The 16,278-nt window shown below is 37.0% G+C and overlaps 1 protein-coding gene across 1 annotated transcript in view; it reads right to left on the bottom strand.

The window, feature by feature from the left end:
* The window catches only part of THADA (THADA armadillo repeat containing), a 325,437-nt gene that overhangs the window by 261,792 nt on the left and 47,367 nt on the right, over nucleotides 1–16,278 (bottom strand). Inside the window, 5 exon segments of the mRNA XM_036872571.1 lie at nucleotides 396–505; nucleotides 8,446–8,603; nucleotides 10,009–10,167; nucleotides 13,427–13,563; nucleotides 14,204–14,339. Coding sequence (XP_036728466.1) covers nucleotides 396–505; nucleotides 8,446–8,603; nucleotides 10,009–10,167; nucleotides 13,427–13,563; nucleotides 14,204–14,339 — 700 coding nt within the window.

Here is a 16,278-nt window from a genome sequence, read left to right as displayed (position 1 = left end):
GAAAAACACAAAATCCTTAAGTGTTTCTCTGTAACATACACAAATCCAAAAAACTGGAGGGCTTATTTTATTCCACAAGCCAAGTAATTTTCAAACAGACAAAACAGTCATTTCATTCAATGAAAATAAATGGTAACTTCAAATCTATTTTTAGCAAAATCTGAGTTTGTGTCAAATCACCTTTCAATGAGAGAGTGACTCGGTTTGGACATTTCACTCCATCATCTTCAGTAAATCATACAATGAAACCTAAGAAAACGATTTCTTCCAAGAGTTTTGAAGCCAACTAAGTCTTGTTCTTTTAAACATCAAAAGACACAACTAAATTCTACTTCGAGCACATGGTTTGTACATTTAATCTTTTTAAAATTAAAGGGATATTTGCTTTGTTTTACCTGTTTAGGATTTCGGTGAGTTTCACAAAGCCAGTGTAAGCCAGTTCAAATGCTCCTCTATGCCTGGACTGTAAAAGGTGTTGTTTAAAGTAATCTCCTATTTCTTTTACCTTCAAAACAAAATCAAAAATAAATATGCCATTTATGTTTACATTGACAGATGTATTTATGTCAGTAACATCATTTAGAACTCAGGTCTTGATGCCCAGCCATTTAGCACCTATTATGCAACAGGTAATATTTTAAGCGTTTTATACTATCACAATTAATTCTCACAATAATTCCATGAAAAAAGCACTATTATTATCTCCACTCTACAACTGGGAAAAATGAGGCCCAGAAAGGGCAAGTAACTTATTCAAGGTCACACAGCAAGTAGATGGTAGAACTAGTAGTAAATCCAGGCAATCTGGCTCCAGAGTTGGCCATCTTTAACTGCTAGGCTAGAACTGCCTCCCTATGCCAGCTTCACAAATCTTGCTGTGTTCTCCTTGTTAGTTCATATCATTCAACACCAACAGCAAATCACACAAGGTGACAACCCTCACACACCTAGGCCTAGGTGAAATAATTACCTTTTAGTCCCCTCTTCAAAAAAAAATTTTTTTCTATTATGGTTAAAATATACATAACATAAAATTTACCATTTTAACCATTTTTAAGTGTACGGTTCAGTGGCATTCAGTATATTCACTTTACTGTGCAACCACCATCCATCTACAGAATTTTTTTCATCTTCCCAAACTGAAACTCCAACCCCTTAAACAATACTTCCCAATAATTACCTTTTAGAGATATACAAATATTAATGGCCACACAAGATTTAGTGCAAAGGGCCTCCTGAAAAGTGACAGGCTTCACTTTGAGTCAGAACAATGGAGTTTTCCAGAATGCTACCCAATCGCTTTCCTACATGCTGCTTTTCTCCGTACAAGTTTAAACAAATAACAAATATGACAATCTACTTTTAAGAAGACATGACTGACAATTAGTTGCTGATGAAGTTTTGTACAGCATTAACTGTTAAAGTGGTTGGGTTGATTCTACATTTATACCATAAGATTTGGTAGCTGATAAGCTTTAGAGAATCCAGATTTTGTATAAAACTCAGGACCAAAGCTACAACTGGCTCTCACTTGATCCAGGTCTCTCCAGCAGGTCACAGAATGGTGAAAAAGCAAGCTAACCCAAGATAGCTCACATAGGCTTATCTAGAAACAACTTCTACCTCAGCACAGTGACTGGTATTCTGCACACATTAGAGATGATAAACAGTAGAAAGAGTAGTTAAACATGTAACCATGGGCAACTGCCTCAGTCTCATCTATAAACTGGGAATAATAATAGCACTTGCCTCATAGATTGTGTATTAAAATGAGTTAATAAATCTAAAAGCTCAGCACAGGCCCTTAACTTATAAACCAGTTCAGTTCAATGTGACCTCTGTCTGGATTTCCAAATAGAAGAAAGCTAAAGACATACTCTAAACTCAAAATATATATGATGATACAAAGACGGGTGATACATTTAGAGAAATAAGAATCAGATATGAGATCAAGAAAGAACCAGAAAAGCAGGATATAACAGAAGTTTTAAAATTCTAACAATTTAACATCCCCAAAGAGTGCCATGTCATGGTCTTCAGCTAAAGTTTTCAGGTGAAGATCTGATGATATCCCTAATTTTTAATATTTTTTTACAAGCTACATACTACTAGTCGTCAAAAGTCAAGAGTCAGGGTGAGCCTTATCATTTTACCTTCAATACGTAATTTCAGAGTATATTTTGAACAGAATTGTCAAGCACAAAATCTGAATTTAACCCCCAAGACATACCTGAAGCTCAAGAACCCTACAAAACAGGACCAGAAGAAACATCAGTTAACTAACTTGTTATGACCATCATTTCTATTATTAGAGAAACAAAAGAAGATTTCTAAAAAGGTGTTTTAAGGCACAAAAAATAAAAACAGGAAGTCATAGAGATGGGGTCTCTCTAACATCCTTAATCTTTTTTTAATGTTACAGATATTAAAACATACTTCAGGAAAACAGAAATGTTATTGGTAAAGTGCTTCTCTGTGGACTTACAATCTAGTTCTTAAACAAAGATCAGATTTTCATTGCTTCCTTTACCTTAACTCCCTTCAAAGGGGCTTAAACCAAAAAGCATGTAATAATATCAAAGACCTCAGAGGTGAATGAGACCAGTGGATGGTCTCTCTTCTGAAGGGTAGACCTCAACCCTAGGTAATCCTGGCCTCAGAAAACAGAATGAGATTCTAAAGACACAAGTGAGAGGTAGACCATTTTTTCTCATGTCATTTTGCACTTAATTTCCCAACAAACCCACCTAGGTAACACTCAGGCTTAATATGAATTTTTCCCTTTGAAGAGAGTATATTTCTATTAATCAGACAGTAAGTACTTTTTTAGCACCCTATCAAATGCTTAGCAGCTTAGTGCTGGGTAGACAAAGAACAAAACAAGATGTTTGTCCTCTGAAAGCTTTCAGAGAAAACCAATATGCTGGATGGTACCCATCAGAAGCTTAACAGCACTAAGAAATGACAGCTCTTTTTGCATTGAAATGAATAACTAGAAAAAGCTTCATGGCCAGACCTTAAACAGGATATACATGAGTGAACCAATACAGAAAAGGATAATTAACATGAGAAGAAGCTGGCATACTAGAATAAGTGAACAAACATTTATTAAGTATCTGCTACCTGTCAGACACTTCACCGGGTCTTTCTACATGAATGAACACAGACTATACAGGAGAGTGATAGCAGACCTGGCTGAATGGCCTCAAGGTTTCGTGCTAGAAAATAGTGGAAGAAGACAGGGTTGCAAGGTAGGGATGTACCCTATCACAGTGGGTGGGAGGAGTCAACAGGGCAATGTGGTCCATGAGCAGCTGGACAGGGAAAAGGGGCCATGCTGACACTCTCCCCTTGGATGATCAGACTACAGGGAACATATTTAACCCTGCAGAAACTTATGACAATAGTAGAATCAGAAAAAGAATTTCAAAATTTTATTTAAAAAATGAAAAACTCCTCTGAAAATTCAACTCGATTGCCTTTCAATCTATCTATTAGATACTAAGCTCCTATTTAAAGTTCATAAAAACTTTTCTTTTAACATGGATGATGTCTTTACAAAATATTTTCTTAATAAATAATATATATCTCAGAATTTCTGAAAGGCAATTAAATATGAAAAAAAAAGGGCACTGATTTCTATTCTTAAAATGAAATTCTAATCACTATCTTTTTAAGTTTAGTGTATCCTGGTTCTAACTTTCCATAAAACCTACTTCTATAGGCAAATTAACATGCTTTATGGATTTACAGGGTATAAATTTCCACAGGGGAGGACAGCTACGTGCCATGTCTCTAGGCACCTATAATTCACCAACAGACTAAACAGGGGAGCTAAATGCTCACCGAGAGCATAAAACCCACAAAGGGCAAATGTAAATACATTTTTTGTTTGTCCTTTATCTAGATCGTAGAGAGAAATACAGGAGAAAAGTCAAAGCTAATTCCCCTCATTATAAGTTAGTAAGTCCAAAAAGATTCAAGTATACAGGTGGGACATTTCTACAAAGAGCATGTGCAGTGGTTAAGATCTGGGATCCTGGAGCCAAGAGGGCTGAGTTCAGGAACCCTACTCAGCCTCCTTCTCAATACAAGCTAATTACATAAGTAACAGAGTTCTCTCATCTGTGAAATGGGGAGAAAACTAGAACCTACTTCACAGGATTATTCTGAGAAATAAATGAGATTATGCAAATAAGCATTTAGCAGAGTACCTGGCAGAGAGTAGCAATCAATATTGCTAAATGTCAATTTTTGTTTTCATTTTGTTTCATCAAGTAGTGAGACTTAATCCCTAAACCTTAATTTAAATTTTACTTTAAGACACAGCCACAACCTTAGGAATGTCAACAGGAGTTTCTAATTCCACTTTGGTTAAATGCAATAGTTTATAAAAGTTTACACTACAGTAAGATAATTAACATTTTAAACTGGACATTCTATACTACAGTGATTTCTTACTAACACTTGGGATTTCATGAAAGCCCAAACACTGTCCTCCTACATAACAACAAAGATGATGGTTTCTTGGTACTCAGACATCTTCCCACCAGAACGTTTATTCTTTGTTTTCTGGCAAATCCTTAACCATGTGCCATTTTAACAGTTGCCCTTTAGTCTGACTTTTTGAAATGAATTTGTCTTGTATCCCCTATTACACTTCTAAGCCCTTTGAGGTCAGAGAACCACATATTCTATTTCTTAATATTCCCACAATGCCCTTGTAGTAAGGCAGTCAATAAATAGTTGACTAAATGATGTAATTACATGCTCAACTTCACTTCACAGCTTAAAAATGGTAACCTGCAACAGCCTAAACACAGTAACCTGCATTCAGCACAGTTCAATGAATACTTACTCATAATTTCTAAAAAATAAACTTTGTTAAAAGAAAATACAAAAGGTAATTTCTTTAAGACTGACAAATGCTTATAAACATACATCCCACTTACAGTTCACTGACAGAAATCTAAAACAGTAACAAAAGGTACTGAGGGAACATATAAACCCAGTTAGCCATGTACATCATGAAAATTACAATAGAATCTAAAGTAGGAGTTTTTAAAATTGCTTATTTCTAATAGTTGGTAATTATTTTTAATCATGTGATTTCTGTGGCAATAATTCCTAGGAAGCGGAAAGCAGATACATTAAAAAAAAAAAAAAAACTACCCAAAAGTTTCTTTTTAGGAATATTAGGGGAAATATATAAACATATGAACTGATAGTCCAGGTAGAGGAAGTTTAAAAAAATCAGTAGGTACTGGGTATCTGATATCCCATGGAAAGAGGACCAACAATGTATCAAGCAAAAGCTCTGCATCAGCAAAGCATCCAGCTTGAAACCCAGACACACACGAGTCAGGAAGTTTGTGAGATAAGGTTGCATGCACTGCTCACTCTTTAAGGGTCTCGACTTACATCCCTCAAAGCTGGTTTTATCTCTGCCTCTCGGACAGGGACATTATGAAAGAACCTTTCATAATGTGATTACAGCGCAGGAGAAGGGTCAGACATGCCTCTGAATGAACCCATTTTCTTCTTGATGAAGTTGCAGAGGACACACTCCTTCACAAGCAATCATCTAAGGGAATGGATCATTTGCTATAAAGTTCAGTAGCAAGTTGCCTTACTGTCCTGTCGCTTGCAAAAATCTGGTTGGCTATGGGAAGCTGGGAAAATTAAATTTAAAGAAAAATTAAATGAGCCATTCAGAACAAAGGCAGCACTGTGTCATGGCGGAATACAGGCTGGGAAGCAGAAGAATCAGGTTCCTGTCCCAGAGCTGCCACAAACCAGCTTTGTGATCTTGGGCAAACCAGGTAACATCCAAGGGCTTCAGACTCCCCTTGTGCAAGAGAGCTGGATAATATCATCTCTGTGATCCTTCCAGCTTGAACAGTATGTGAATACAGCACTGAATACTCAGAATTATAAGCGAGCACCAGCTCCTCTCCTCGTATAGCAGCAAAAATCCCCAAATTGGAGTCTCACTACCTGCTGGCCTAGTATAAACTATAGTCATGTATGGGGGATTGAAGTTGTCACCCCTTTAACAAAGGGCTGTAAAATCAGGATGGGCTTAAAGGAGCTGAGTTCCATGAGAAATCCTCTCCGTCGTCTAAATGTGAGACCTCAAATATAAAATGGCAGTAGAATCCTATTCCTTTTTCAGTAGTGAAGGGTGAGTGGAGAGCAAGAGAAGCAACAGGCTGAACACCAGTATTTCAGGTTCTGTAGAACAGCTTCCTTCATCCACTGAGAGAAAAGGAGATCACGGTTTTTATGATTCTTGGGAGTAAGAAATCCAAGTTCCCAATTCTCCCCAACAATGCGGAGCGTTCTGCCCGCAAGTCACTTCACTGCCTCTGCAGGTCTCTTGTGGTCACATTCACCTACACTGTTGACGCTTACATTTGTAGCTTTGCCACTAGGTGCACAGAAGAACTAGTGATGCCAGGGCGGCTATGCCCTTGGAAGGAAGGTAGACCCTAGGCGTGGCCCCAGCACTCCAATGCAGACTGCATTCTTCTCTGTCATTTATATTTTTAACTCTTAAAAGTACTAAGTACAAAGGAATATGTTTAAAGGAATTTCACGGAACAAAATTATATGTTTAAAAGCAGGAATCCTCTAGTAATATAAGTAACACTAATTTCTTGATAACTTTAGATTTCATTGACTAAATGCCCCCATTTTAAAATGTAAAAAAATTTAAAAAAATTTTTAGGAGCATTTTAATTTTTTTAGTAAAATTTAGCATGATCAAGACTAAAGTTTTCCACAGAGGGCAGGGTGTCAATGTCAGAACAGTGCTATCACATACATTCTTGTTCACTCACTCAGTCATTAATTTCTTCTCAAACATATATATGTGAGGTCACCACATGAATGGCGACATGGAGAAATGACTGGACCTGATTAGAATGGAAACGGATATTTTACAGAAAAACAGGATTCTATTTCTTATTCAAGAAAACAGTCATCAGAAGAGCTCTTTGGTTTATAAGAGCCTCTCTTTGTTATTGTTGTTGTTTTACAAACATCTCTTCTATTTTATATTAGTTCCCAATTTTTAAAAATTAATTCCCAATTTTAACCTGGATATCCCACATAACTTCATAAGATTTGGGTGCTCTGTAAAAGGTGTCAGGGTGAAATGATTTTCACAGGACGCTTTCAGGTCTTTCTCAGTTATAGTAAAAGTAAAATATGTTTCCCTTAATTTTGTTTTTAAACACTGGCCAACAAACCCAAAACACTAGATGTTTTAACTTGTCCTTGAAAAGTTGAGAAGTCAAGGGGCTCTAGCCCATATTTACTTCTTAGTGAGATGGTGAACATCAGTGAAGTAATCATTAATCATAGCTGGATTCCTCAGCAAAGATGTTGGCATTGGCACTCCAGCCAGTCACCAGTAAGGACTGCAAGTAACTCTAGGACACTAACGCCTGTTTGATTTGGAAGAGAATAAGGAACATAATGAAGCCGGCAGTGTTCTGTTCCCCTTTGCCGTTCTCTGTCTCAGAGCCTTGCAACATCACAAGCCCAGCTGTTAACCAGATGCAAACAACATCAGCCACAGAGAGTGTGAGAATAAAAATATTAGCGTTATTTCCATGGAACTGGTCACATGGTTATTACAGAAATAATCAGCATTAGCATACTACAATATTTGTTTTGTTCTTAAATGTCATAACACCCTATGGGAGAAATTATCTTTATTTGAAAAAGGTTAAAAATGAAAGTACATGTTATGTATCTTTGCTGGAAAATGGTGGGAAACGGATTTGTTGAAACCATATGGAAAGGAAGAGGGAATCAATTAAAAACAGAAATCTAATAAATCTAAAATATTTCCAAATGAAATGCTTGTGGTAAGCTAATTTCTTATAAACACTGCACTCAAGTCACTTGAACAGTCCCAGATGGAACTAACTTTGTGGTCTTAAAATAAAAGTCAGCCAAAAAAACCAAAGTAACTATAACTTTATCATCAATGTAGAGGGAAACATGAGATCCATGATCAACTAATATATAAAGAAAAATATATATATATATTTTTTTTTTTCTTTGCAAAATTTAAGAGGTTTGTGGAGTTTTACTAAATAGACAATTTCATTTACATTTGAATTTTAAGTTTGTGTGTGTTAAATGGAGAAATAAAAATTCAAATGTTAATATTGAAGTTAAAAGTGAGGTAAAAGCTAGCATTATTTATATAACTTAGAAAAATAAAAACATTTCTAAAAATGCCAAAGTTTGGAAATGGATGGCAAGATCCAATTCTTATACTTTAATGAACTTTCTTCAGTTGACATCTGTAAGATTTTATTCAAGAAAAATGTTTAAAAAATTTTTTTAAGTTATTTAACTTTTAAATAAAAGTTTGTGATTTATGCTTTGACCAGAAATTATACCAGGTGGAATAAACATCTACCCTACCTGTTCCACTGTCAATAATCCATCAGGAGATTCTGGCACAGACCGCATGGGTAGAAGCTGGCACAGTGAGCCTAAGAGTAAAGCGACTTCCTTCATGCTTCTCCAACAACATACCAGCACCATCTGAGCAGTTACATCACATGTTTTTCCTTCTTTACCTTAAAAAAAAACAACAAAAACTACTGCAACACTAGACACTTGATTACTCACATCCCAGGTTTCCTAGAACAAGCTTATTCATAATTTCCCCAAGAATAATCTGCTTGAACAAACCAATTTGTCATATGCTATATTTATTCAGGAGAAAATAACTAACATTTGTTTGGCATGTGCTATGGGTAGGAATCACAGTATTTTATTTAATATACTATATTCAAAATAAGTTTAAAAATAAAACACAATATTATTCTAAAACCGAAGTCTAACCTTTGGAAGTTAATGAAACAAACTCTTCCTGCCTCTCAGTCATCCATAAAATATGACTATAATAAATATATTTTATTATTTGTTTTGGTGAGGGTGGCTGCTATGTCAGTAAAAGAATAGGATACGACTTTCCTTTCAAAGGAAAATACAAATTCTCTTTCAAAATATATTTAAATTTCATGGTCAATTAGCTATAAGAATCCTTACTCTCTTTTTCTAGCTTTAGGAATATTTTAGTACTGACATTAAAAAAAAAAAATCCAAAACAAACTATTAAATTTAAAATGTAAGTTAACAAAATAACCTTTTTAACGCAATCCCATTTGTCTTTTAAAAGGCCACTAAACTCAAAGGATAAATGTACATACACTTAAATACATAAAATGGGTCTGAAATGATGTGCACTAAAGAGGGATGAAATAGGATTGAGGAGGGAATAAGGAAATGAAAGAAAACAAAATTAATTTGTTTTTAATTCATATTTATCTCTGTATTATTTGAAACTATTACAAGCATACATTTGTTATTTTCTGTAATAAAAAAAAAAAAATCATAAAGAGAAATTTTTACAAGACAATATCCCCATCTAGTGGAGAATGTAGAATATGTTATAAATCAATAAGATATTACTGCTTCTGATGACTTTTTACAGCATTATAGAAAATTATAAAAGAACTAATGAGAAAACAAACAGTAAGAATTTGAATTCTGGAGGCCTGGTACCACAGAGCAGCTCACATTTCTCTGAGTCATAAATTTGTTTCCTTTAAAAGGCTGTTTGACTGACTATGAGGACTCTCACAACATCGAACCATAGTGCTGGGAGAAGCAGACTGCTCCCCAAACCCAAGTTCACTGTGCTTCACTGTTCCTACATCACCTGGCTGTCAAGACAGGTGTCAGCACTCAAAGGCTTTTTGCTGAAGCACCTCATACACTGCACTGGTGAACACCATTTTCTGGTAAAGTCTTATAAACTCATTCCCCAAAATAAATCATTTATAAGCTCAAAAAAGACTTTATTTTCTAGAAGTGTACTACACACATTCGCAGCCTCTGATTTACTATAGAAAAAGAGCATTTGGCACATTTTATTTGTCGCTTAAAAACTGACTATAATACTGATTTTATATATACCTTTGATTTCTGCAGAAGTATCAATATTCGGTACACTGGCACTCAAGTCCTCCAAATCAAAGCTATCACATTCTTTCAAAATTTTAGCTCGATTGAAATAATCATTAGTATCTCGGGGCTGAATCTCATTCAGAATTGTCTGCAAGCGGCTTGCTGACTCTGAGGGAGAGAGATGAGATTATGTAAAACCCCAGTTCCACATCACATGAAGACTTCCCTTGGGGGTATTTGCCCTCAAAAATTTTGTAATTTTCAGTACTTGATAATTAGCACTATTAAGAAGGGACTCACAGGATGGATAATGTGAAAATTATTTATATAAGGTCTTCATGACACTTGAGTGTACTTTCAAAATATGGTGAATATTTTAAATAGGGTGAAGATTGGACAAAAAAGCACAACAGAAACTGTCCATAGACAAAGGCTGCCATCTCCCTTACATTGCTTTTCTCAGTGTTGTCTAAGAATTTCAAATACAGTGCTCAAACAGATGAAGGAAGAGCAATAAACTTCAATGAATTTTGTTTTAAGAGGTAAGAAACCCCACCACCAACAAAAATAATCTTTTATGGCCCAGGAATATCATGAAAACTCCATATTTGGCTTTGAAATGCATAAGTAATATACTGCTTTCTAAGTTAGATTTCCAGTCCTAGTATTATATTAAACTTCATTTTTATTTCTTAGTAAGCACTCACTGTATTAGGAAATGTAAACTTCACGAATGCAAGACTTTGTTTACTGCTCAACTGCTAGTGCCTAGAACAGAAACTGGCTCATGGCAGAGGTTCAGTAACATGGGCTGAAGGAATTTATGGATGACTAGGTAATAAAGAGCTAGGCAGGCTCAGATTTTGAAAGAAAATAACAACAGGTAATCATCTGAAACCAATTAACAAATCAAAGAATGGGTTATTTACTGTATACCTATTATACACACGTATATTTTAGGTATTATGGGAAATACAAAGACCCAAACTGCTATCATAATGGTTCAGCCAACATCTTATGTTCAACTTGTGGCTTCCATGAAATTTTGCCAAAAACAAATTTTGACCGCCATGAGAAAGTAACACTGGCCCAAAAAGAAACCATAGAAAGACTACGAAAAAAGAGAGGGGTGACCAGAATAAAACTTTAAGAACTATTTTTGTGGCTTTCAGGGGAGACTTTTTTCAAAGAATTCAGAATGCATGGCAGATAACATGGGAAAGACATAAGAAAAATGGAGACAACCAGAGGAAAGAAGAAAAGGCAAAATTACGGAAAAGTTAGTGGACCATAGACAGTTTTTGAGACTGACAGATATTTTAAAACTTTAATGACAAACAAAATTTTAGCATACTCTGAAGGCCCTACCCACAACTGGTGACAAACATTCAAGATTTCTCATCCAAAATATACTGGTATTGCCTGATCCAAATATTAGCTATCAGACTGGATGTTCTCTATTCCTATGCACTGTTTAAGTAGGAAAACTAAACCAACAAATTTTAGTATTTAGACTATCAGCCAAAATTAATCTATAACTGTATGTTAGTATCAGGAACCACCACCAACCTTCCAACTCATTTTTAGTAAAGAACAAAACATAACATTTTCTATGCAACCACACAACTCTAGATTAGTTTAATTATCGGCCCGAAGTATTGTATTGTATGATGCAGTGTGTGTTTATGATTTACTCAGTGTGTTTTTAATATAAGCCTCTCATTTGCACTCCAAAATGCATTCACCAACTTTATTTCAACACCAAAATATAAATTTACTTCATGATTTTCTAGGTGTTCAAAGGAACGTTCATGTTAGTATATACCTTTAACGGCCAATCCCTCTGGCCTGTTGTAGTACAGATCCAGTAATCCCCTCACACTGTCCCTCTCCATCCCACCTGGGATCCCCAGCCATCAACATCGTCTGCAGCTGACACCCAACCATCAACATCGTCAGGGCTCATCCTTCTGATGTATCGCCAGGAGGTCAAGAGTAGCCTAACACTACGTCATAATGCCTACGTCATTCACCTCACCTCACCTCATCACACAGGCATTTTACCATCTCACATCAACACAAGAAGAAGGGTGAGCACAATATAGTAAGATCTTTTGAGAGGAACAGAGAGAGACCACATTCACATAACTTTTATTACAGTATACTGTTATAAATGTTCTATGTTATTATTGGTTATCATTGTTAATCTCTTACTGTGCCTAATCTATAAATGAAATTTTAACATAAGTATGTATGTATAGGAAAAAACATAGTATGTATAGGGTTTGGTGCTATCTGCACTGTCAGGCGTCCACTGGGGGTCCTGGATCATACAGCCCTCAGATTAAGAGGGAACTGCTGTATGCACATACCACCAAGGGCATCCCAGGCACTGAATTTAGTTCCTATACTTTCAGGAATTGTTCATTCATTCTAACAACTATTGATAGTGTGCCTCCTTCTGCCAGGCACTGTGCTAAGCACAAGGGAGGAAAACAGACAAGATTCCTGTTAAACTGCAACAACTCCATGAAGGAGAAATCTATGGGAAGGGGAGAATGCTAAGAGACAAGACTGGCAAGGTAGCAGGAGCAAAACTATTACAGGACCTGGTCACTAACGTATTTTAAATAAAAAGGAAGAGGGGGTGGGCAGAGCACAGGGTTAAGTAAAGATTATGTGTAACATGATAGATTATATGACTAGAAAAGCTTACTTTGGACGTGGTAAAAAGGAAATGGAAGGAGATAAGAGTAGATGTGGGGAAACAAGAGAGGATAAAAGCCTACAGTAAGGTAAGAAGATGCAGATAAAAGAAAAAGAGATTTGAAAGCTATTTAAGGGGCACCACTGAAAAAACGTGGAGACAGGCTAGATATAAGGAGCAAAGGGGAGATGTCAAGCAGCCCTAGGCTCCTGACTTGCACGAACAGGTCTCTGGTAGGGCCATTTGCAAAGATACAAGGGTTGGGAAGGAAAAGACAGATGAAAGTTCATGAGTTCAATTTTGGGCATTTTGACTATCTCCTCCAATTTTTTTTTTTAATTAAATGGTCTTTGTATGTCCAATGGTCTTTGCCTATTCAGATTTCTAACAAGTTGCCTTCTCTGACTGAACCCCATCAATTGCTAATTTATACTGCCTGTTCCCCCAGTTCCTGCCAGAATACAACCCTGGTAGGTTGTATTCCAAAATGACATATTATAAAACCCAATTTACCCCAGACGAGGAAGTACCTTGCTGATCACCTGGCTATTTATTTATTTATTTTGGTTATTTTTTCATAGTTAAAAATATTACTAAAAAGGCAGAAATATCACTAGTCATAATAATAATTTCTTTCCCCCCTATTTAGCCTCTATATCTCTCTGAAGAAATGATTAGGGGAAAAAAACATAGTCATTCTAGCTTTCTTCGTTTACTGACCTGCATCAGTGTCCATGGGGATGAGGCCTTCTGGGGAGGAGCTCTGAATAACTGGAGACACCACGGCGGAAAGCCTGTAGGACGTCACAAGGAGCTTCTCCACCACGGGTCTCCACTCACTCACCAACTGCAGGCTGCTGCAACAAAGACATTAGGGTAATTTATACTAAGCAAAAATCACATTTTCAAGATGAAATTAATAGACAAAAGGGGTCAAAAGAATTTGGGTTTCAAAACCATGCAATCTATGAAATATTTAAGACATAAAAATACACGTATATATGTACTTTTTTTTTAAAATAAATTTATTTATTTATTTATTTTTGGCTGTGTTGGGTATTCGTTGCTGTGTGCGGGCTTTCTCTAGTTGGGGTGAGCGGGGGCTACTCTTCATTGCAGTGCGCGGGCTTCTCATTGCAGTGGCTTCTCTTGTTGCAGAGCACGGGCTCTAGGCACACGGGCTTCAGTAGTTGTGGCTCGTGGGCTTCAGTAGTTGTGGCTCGCGGGCTCTAGAGCACAGGCTCAGTAGTTGTGGCGCACAAGCTTAGTTGCTCCGCAGCATGTGGGATCTTCCCGGATCAGGGCTCGAACCCGTGTCCCCTGCATTGGCAGGCGGATTCTTAACCACTGCACCACCAGGGAAGCCCTATATGTACATTTTTAAATCTAATTTTTAATTACCTTTAAGGCAATATGTTCCTTTCCCAGGACACATTCCAGTAAGAGTTTAAAGCTCAGAAGTGAGTACTGAGGAAAGAGCGGGGGGGATATACTTACTTTAGAGCTAGCTTCCGCAAAGCTCCTGTTATACAGTGGACCCGCCCGTACATTGGAAACGATGCTGCTGCCTGAAGCAGAGAATTTTCAGCCCGAGATACTTCTTCCTCAAGATTTTCCAACAAGCATTTGATAACTAGAAAAAGCAAAAACAAAAAAAAAAAAACAAAACCCACCAAAATAACGCCAGTTTAAAAACACATTTACAAATTTGTGCACAGCAAAACAGTTCCCACGAAAGCACCCAACTCAGCTGAACTTTATACTAGAGGTTTTTGAATGAAAAAAAGAGATCTTTCAAGGTTATCCAGCTTGTTCTCCATTTCCAGTTAAGGTAGTACTGTGTCTTTACCCTGACTTCCTGGATCCATTTACAGCATTCATTCTGGATCATTTCTCCTAGACATCCTCTATCTGGGTTATCAGACCCCAGGCCTATGTGCCATGTGCTATTTGGACAGATTTTAAAAAACAATGGCTTTATTGATATATTACTCATATACCATACAATTTATACACTTAAAGTGTACAAGTCAATGGTTTTTAGGATATTCACAGCTATGTGCAACCACCACCACAGTCAATTTTAGAACATTCTCATCCTCCCCCCCTCAAAAAAGCCTCACCTATTATCAGTCACTCCCCTCCCTGCACCTCTCACTGTCCCCAGTCCTAGGCAACCACTTAAGCATTTTCTGCCTATTCTGGACATACCATATAAATGGAATCATATAATAAGTGGCTTCTTTCAGAGTTCATCCATGTTGTAGCATGTATTAATATTTCATTACTTTTAACAGCTCAGTAACAGTCCATTGTATGGATATACCACATTTTATTTATCCATTTATCAGATGATGGACATGTGAGTTGTTTCCACTTTTTGGCTATTATGAATCATGCTGCTATGAACATTCATGTACAAGTTTTTGTCTGGACATAGTTTTCATTTTTCTTAAGTATATGCCCATTATGGACTGAATGTTTGTGTGTCCCTGCCTGTCCCCCGGCAAATTCATGCTGAAACCCTCACCCTCAATGCAAGGAAATTTAGAGGTGGAATCTTTAGGAAGTAATCAAGTTTAGCTGAGGTCATGAGGGTGGGACCCACATGATGGGATTAGTGTCTTTATAAGAAGAGGAAGACAGACCAGAGCTTGCTCTCTCCTGCATGTGAGCACAGACTGAGAAGGCTGCTGTTACAAACTAGGAAAAGGGTTCTCACCAGGAACAAAATCTGTTGGTACCTTAATCTTAACCTTCCCAGCCTCCAGAACTGTGAGAAATAAATGCCTGTTGTTTAAGCCACCCACTTTATGGTATCTTGTTATAGCAGCCTGAGCTGATTAAGACAATGCCCAAGAGAGGAACTGTGGAGTCATATGGTAATTATATGTTTAACCTTTCAAGAAACTACCAGATTGTTTTCCAAAGGGGCCAGACCATTTTACATTCCCATCAACAGTGTATAGGAGGGACTTCCCTAGTGGTCCAGTGGGTAAGAATCTGCACTCCCAATGCAGGGGGCCCGGGTTCGATCCCTAGTCGGGGAACTAGATCCCACATGCATGCAGCGTATGGCATGCAACTAAGAGTTCACATGCCGCAACTAAGAAGCCTGCATGCTGCAACTAAGACCTGGCGCAGCGGAAGGGAGAGAGGGAGAAAGCGAGGGAGGGAGGGAGGGAGGGAAGAAGGAAGGAAGGAAAACATAGGGCAGTAATAACATGGCAGGAGGAGGGAGCTAGGATAAAGAAGAGGCTTCAAAGTTATGGATGCTGTTGTATCAATACTTCTTAAGCTGAGTGTTATTACCTAGCTTGGGGACAAAACTTGTGAAAGCTTTATATTATTACTGTTTAAATCCGATATATATATATATTTAAATATTCTTTGTATGTTTGAAATATTTCAAAAAGTTTAAAAATGTCTTAAATTTGAAAGCCTTTACATGAAGTATGAACTCCCCAGTTCACCCCAATTACAGACCTCTTCTTATCATCTTATCGGGGTCTCCTCTGGAATCCAGCCCTGAAGCAATTAGAGTTCGGCACGTGTCATGTTCCATGGCACTG

The sequence above is a fragment of the Balaenoptera musculus genome, chromosome 13 (assembly GCF_009873245.2).
Source record: "Balaenoptera musculus isolate JJ_BM4_2016_0621 chromosome 13, mBalMus1.pri.v3, whole genome shotgun sequence".
Lineage (NCBI taxonomy): Eukaryota > Metazoa > Chordata > Mammalia > Artiodactyla > Balaenopteridae > Balaenoptera > Balaenoptera musculus.
This window is presented reverse-complemented; position numbering and strand designations above follow the sequence as displayed.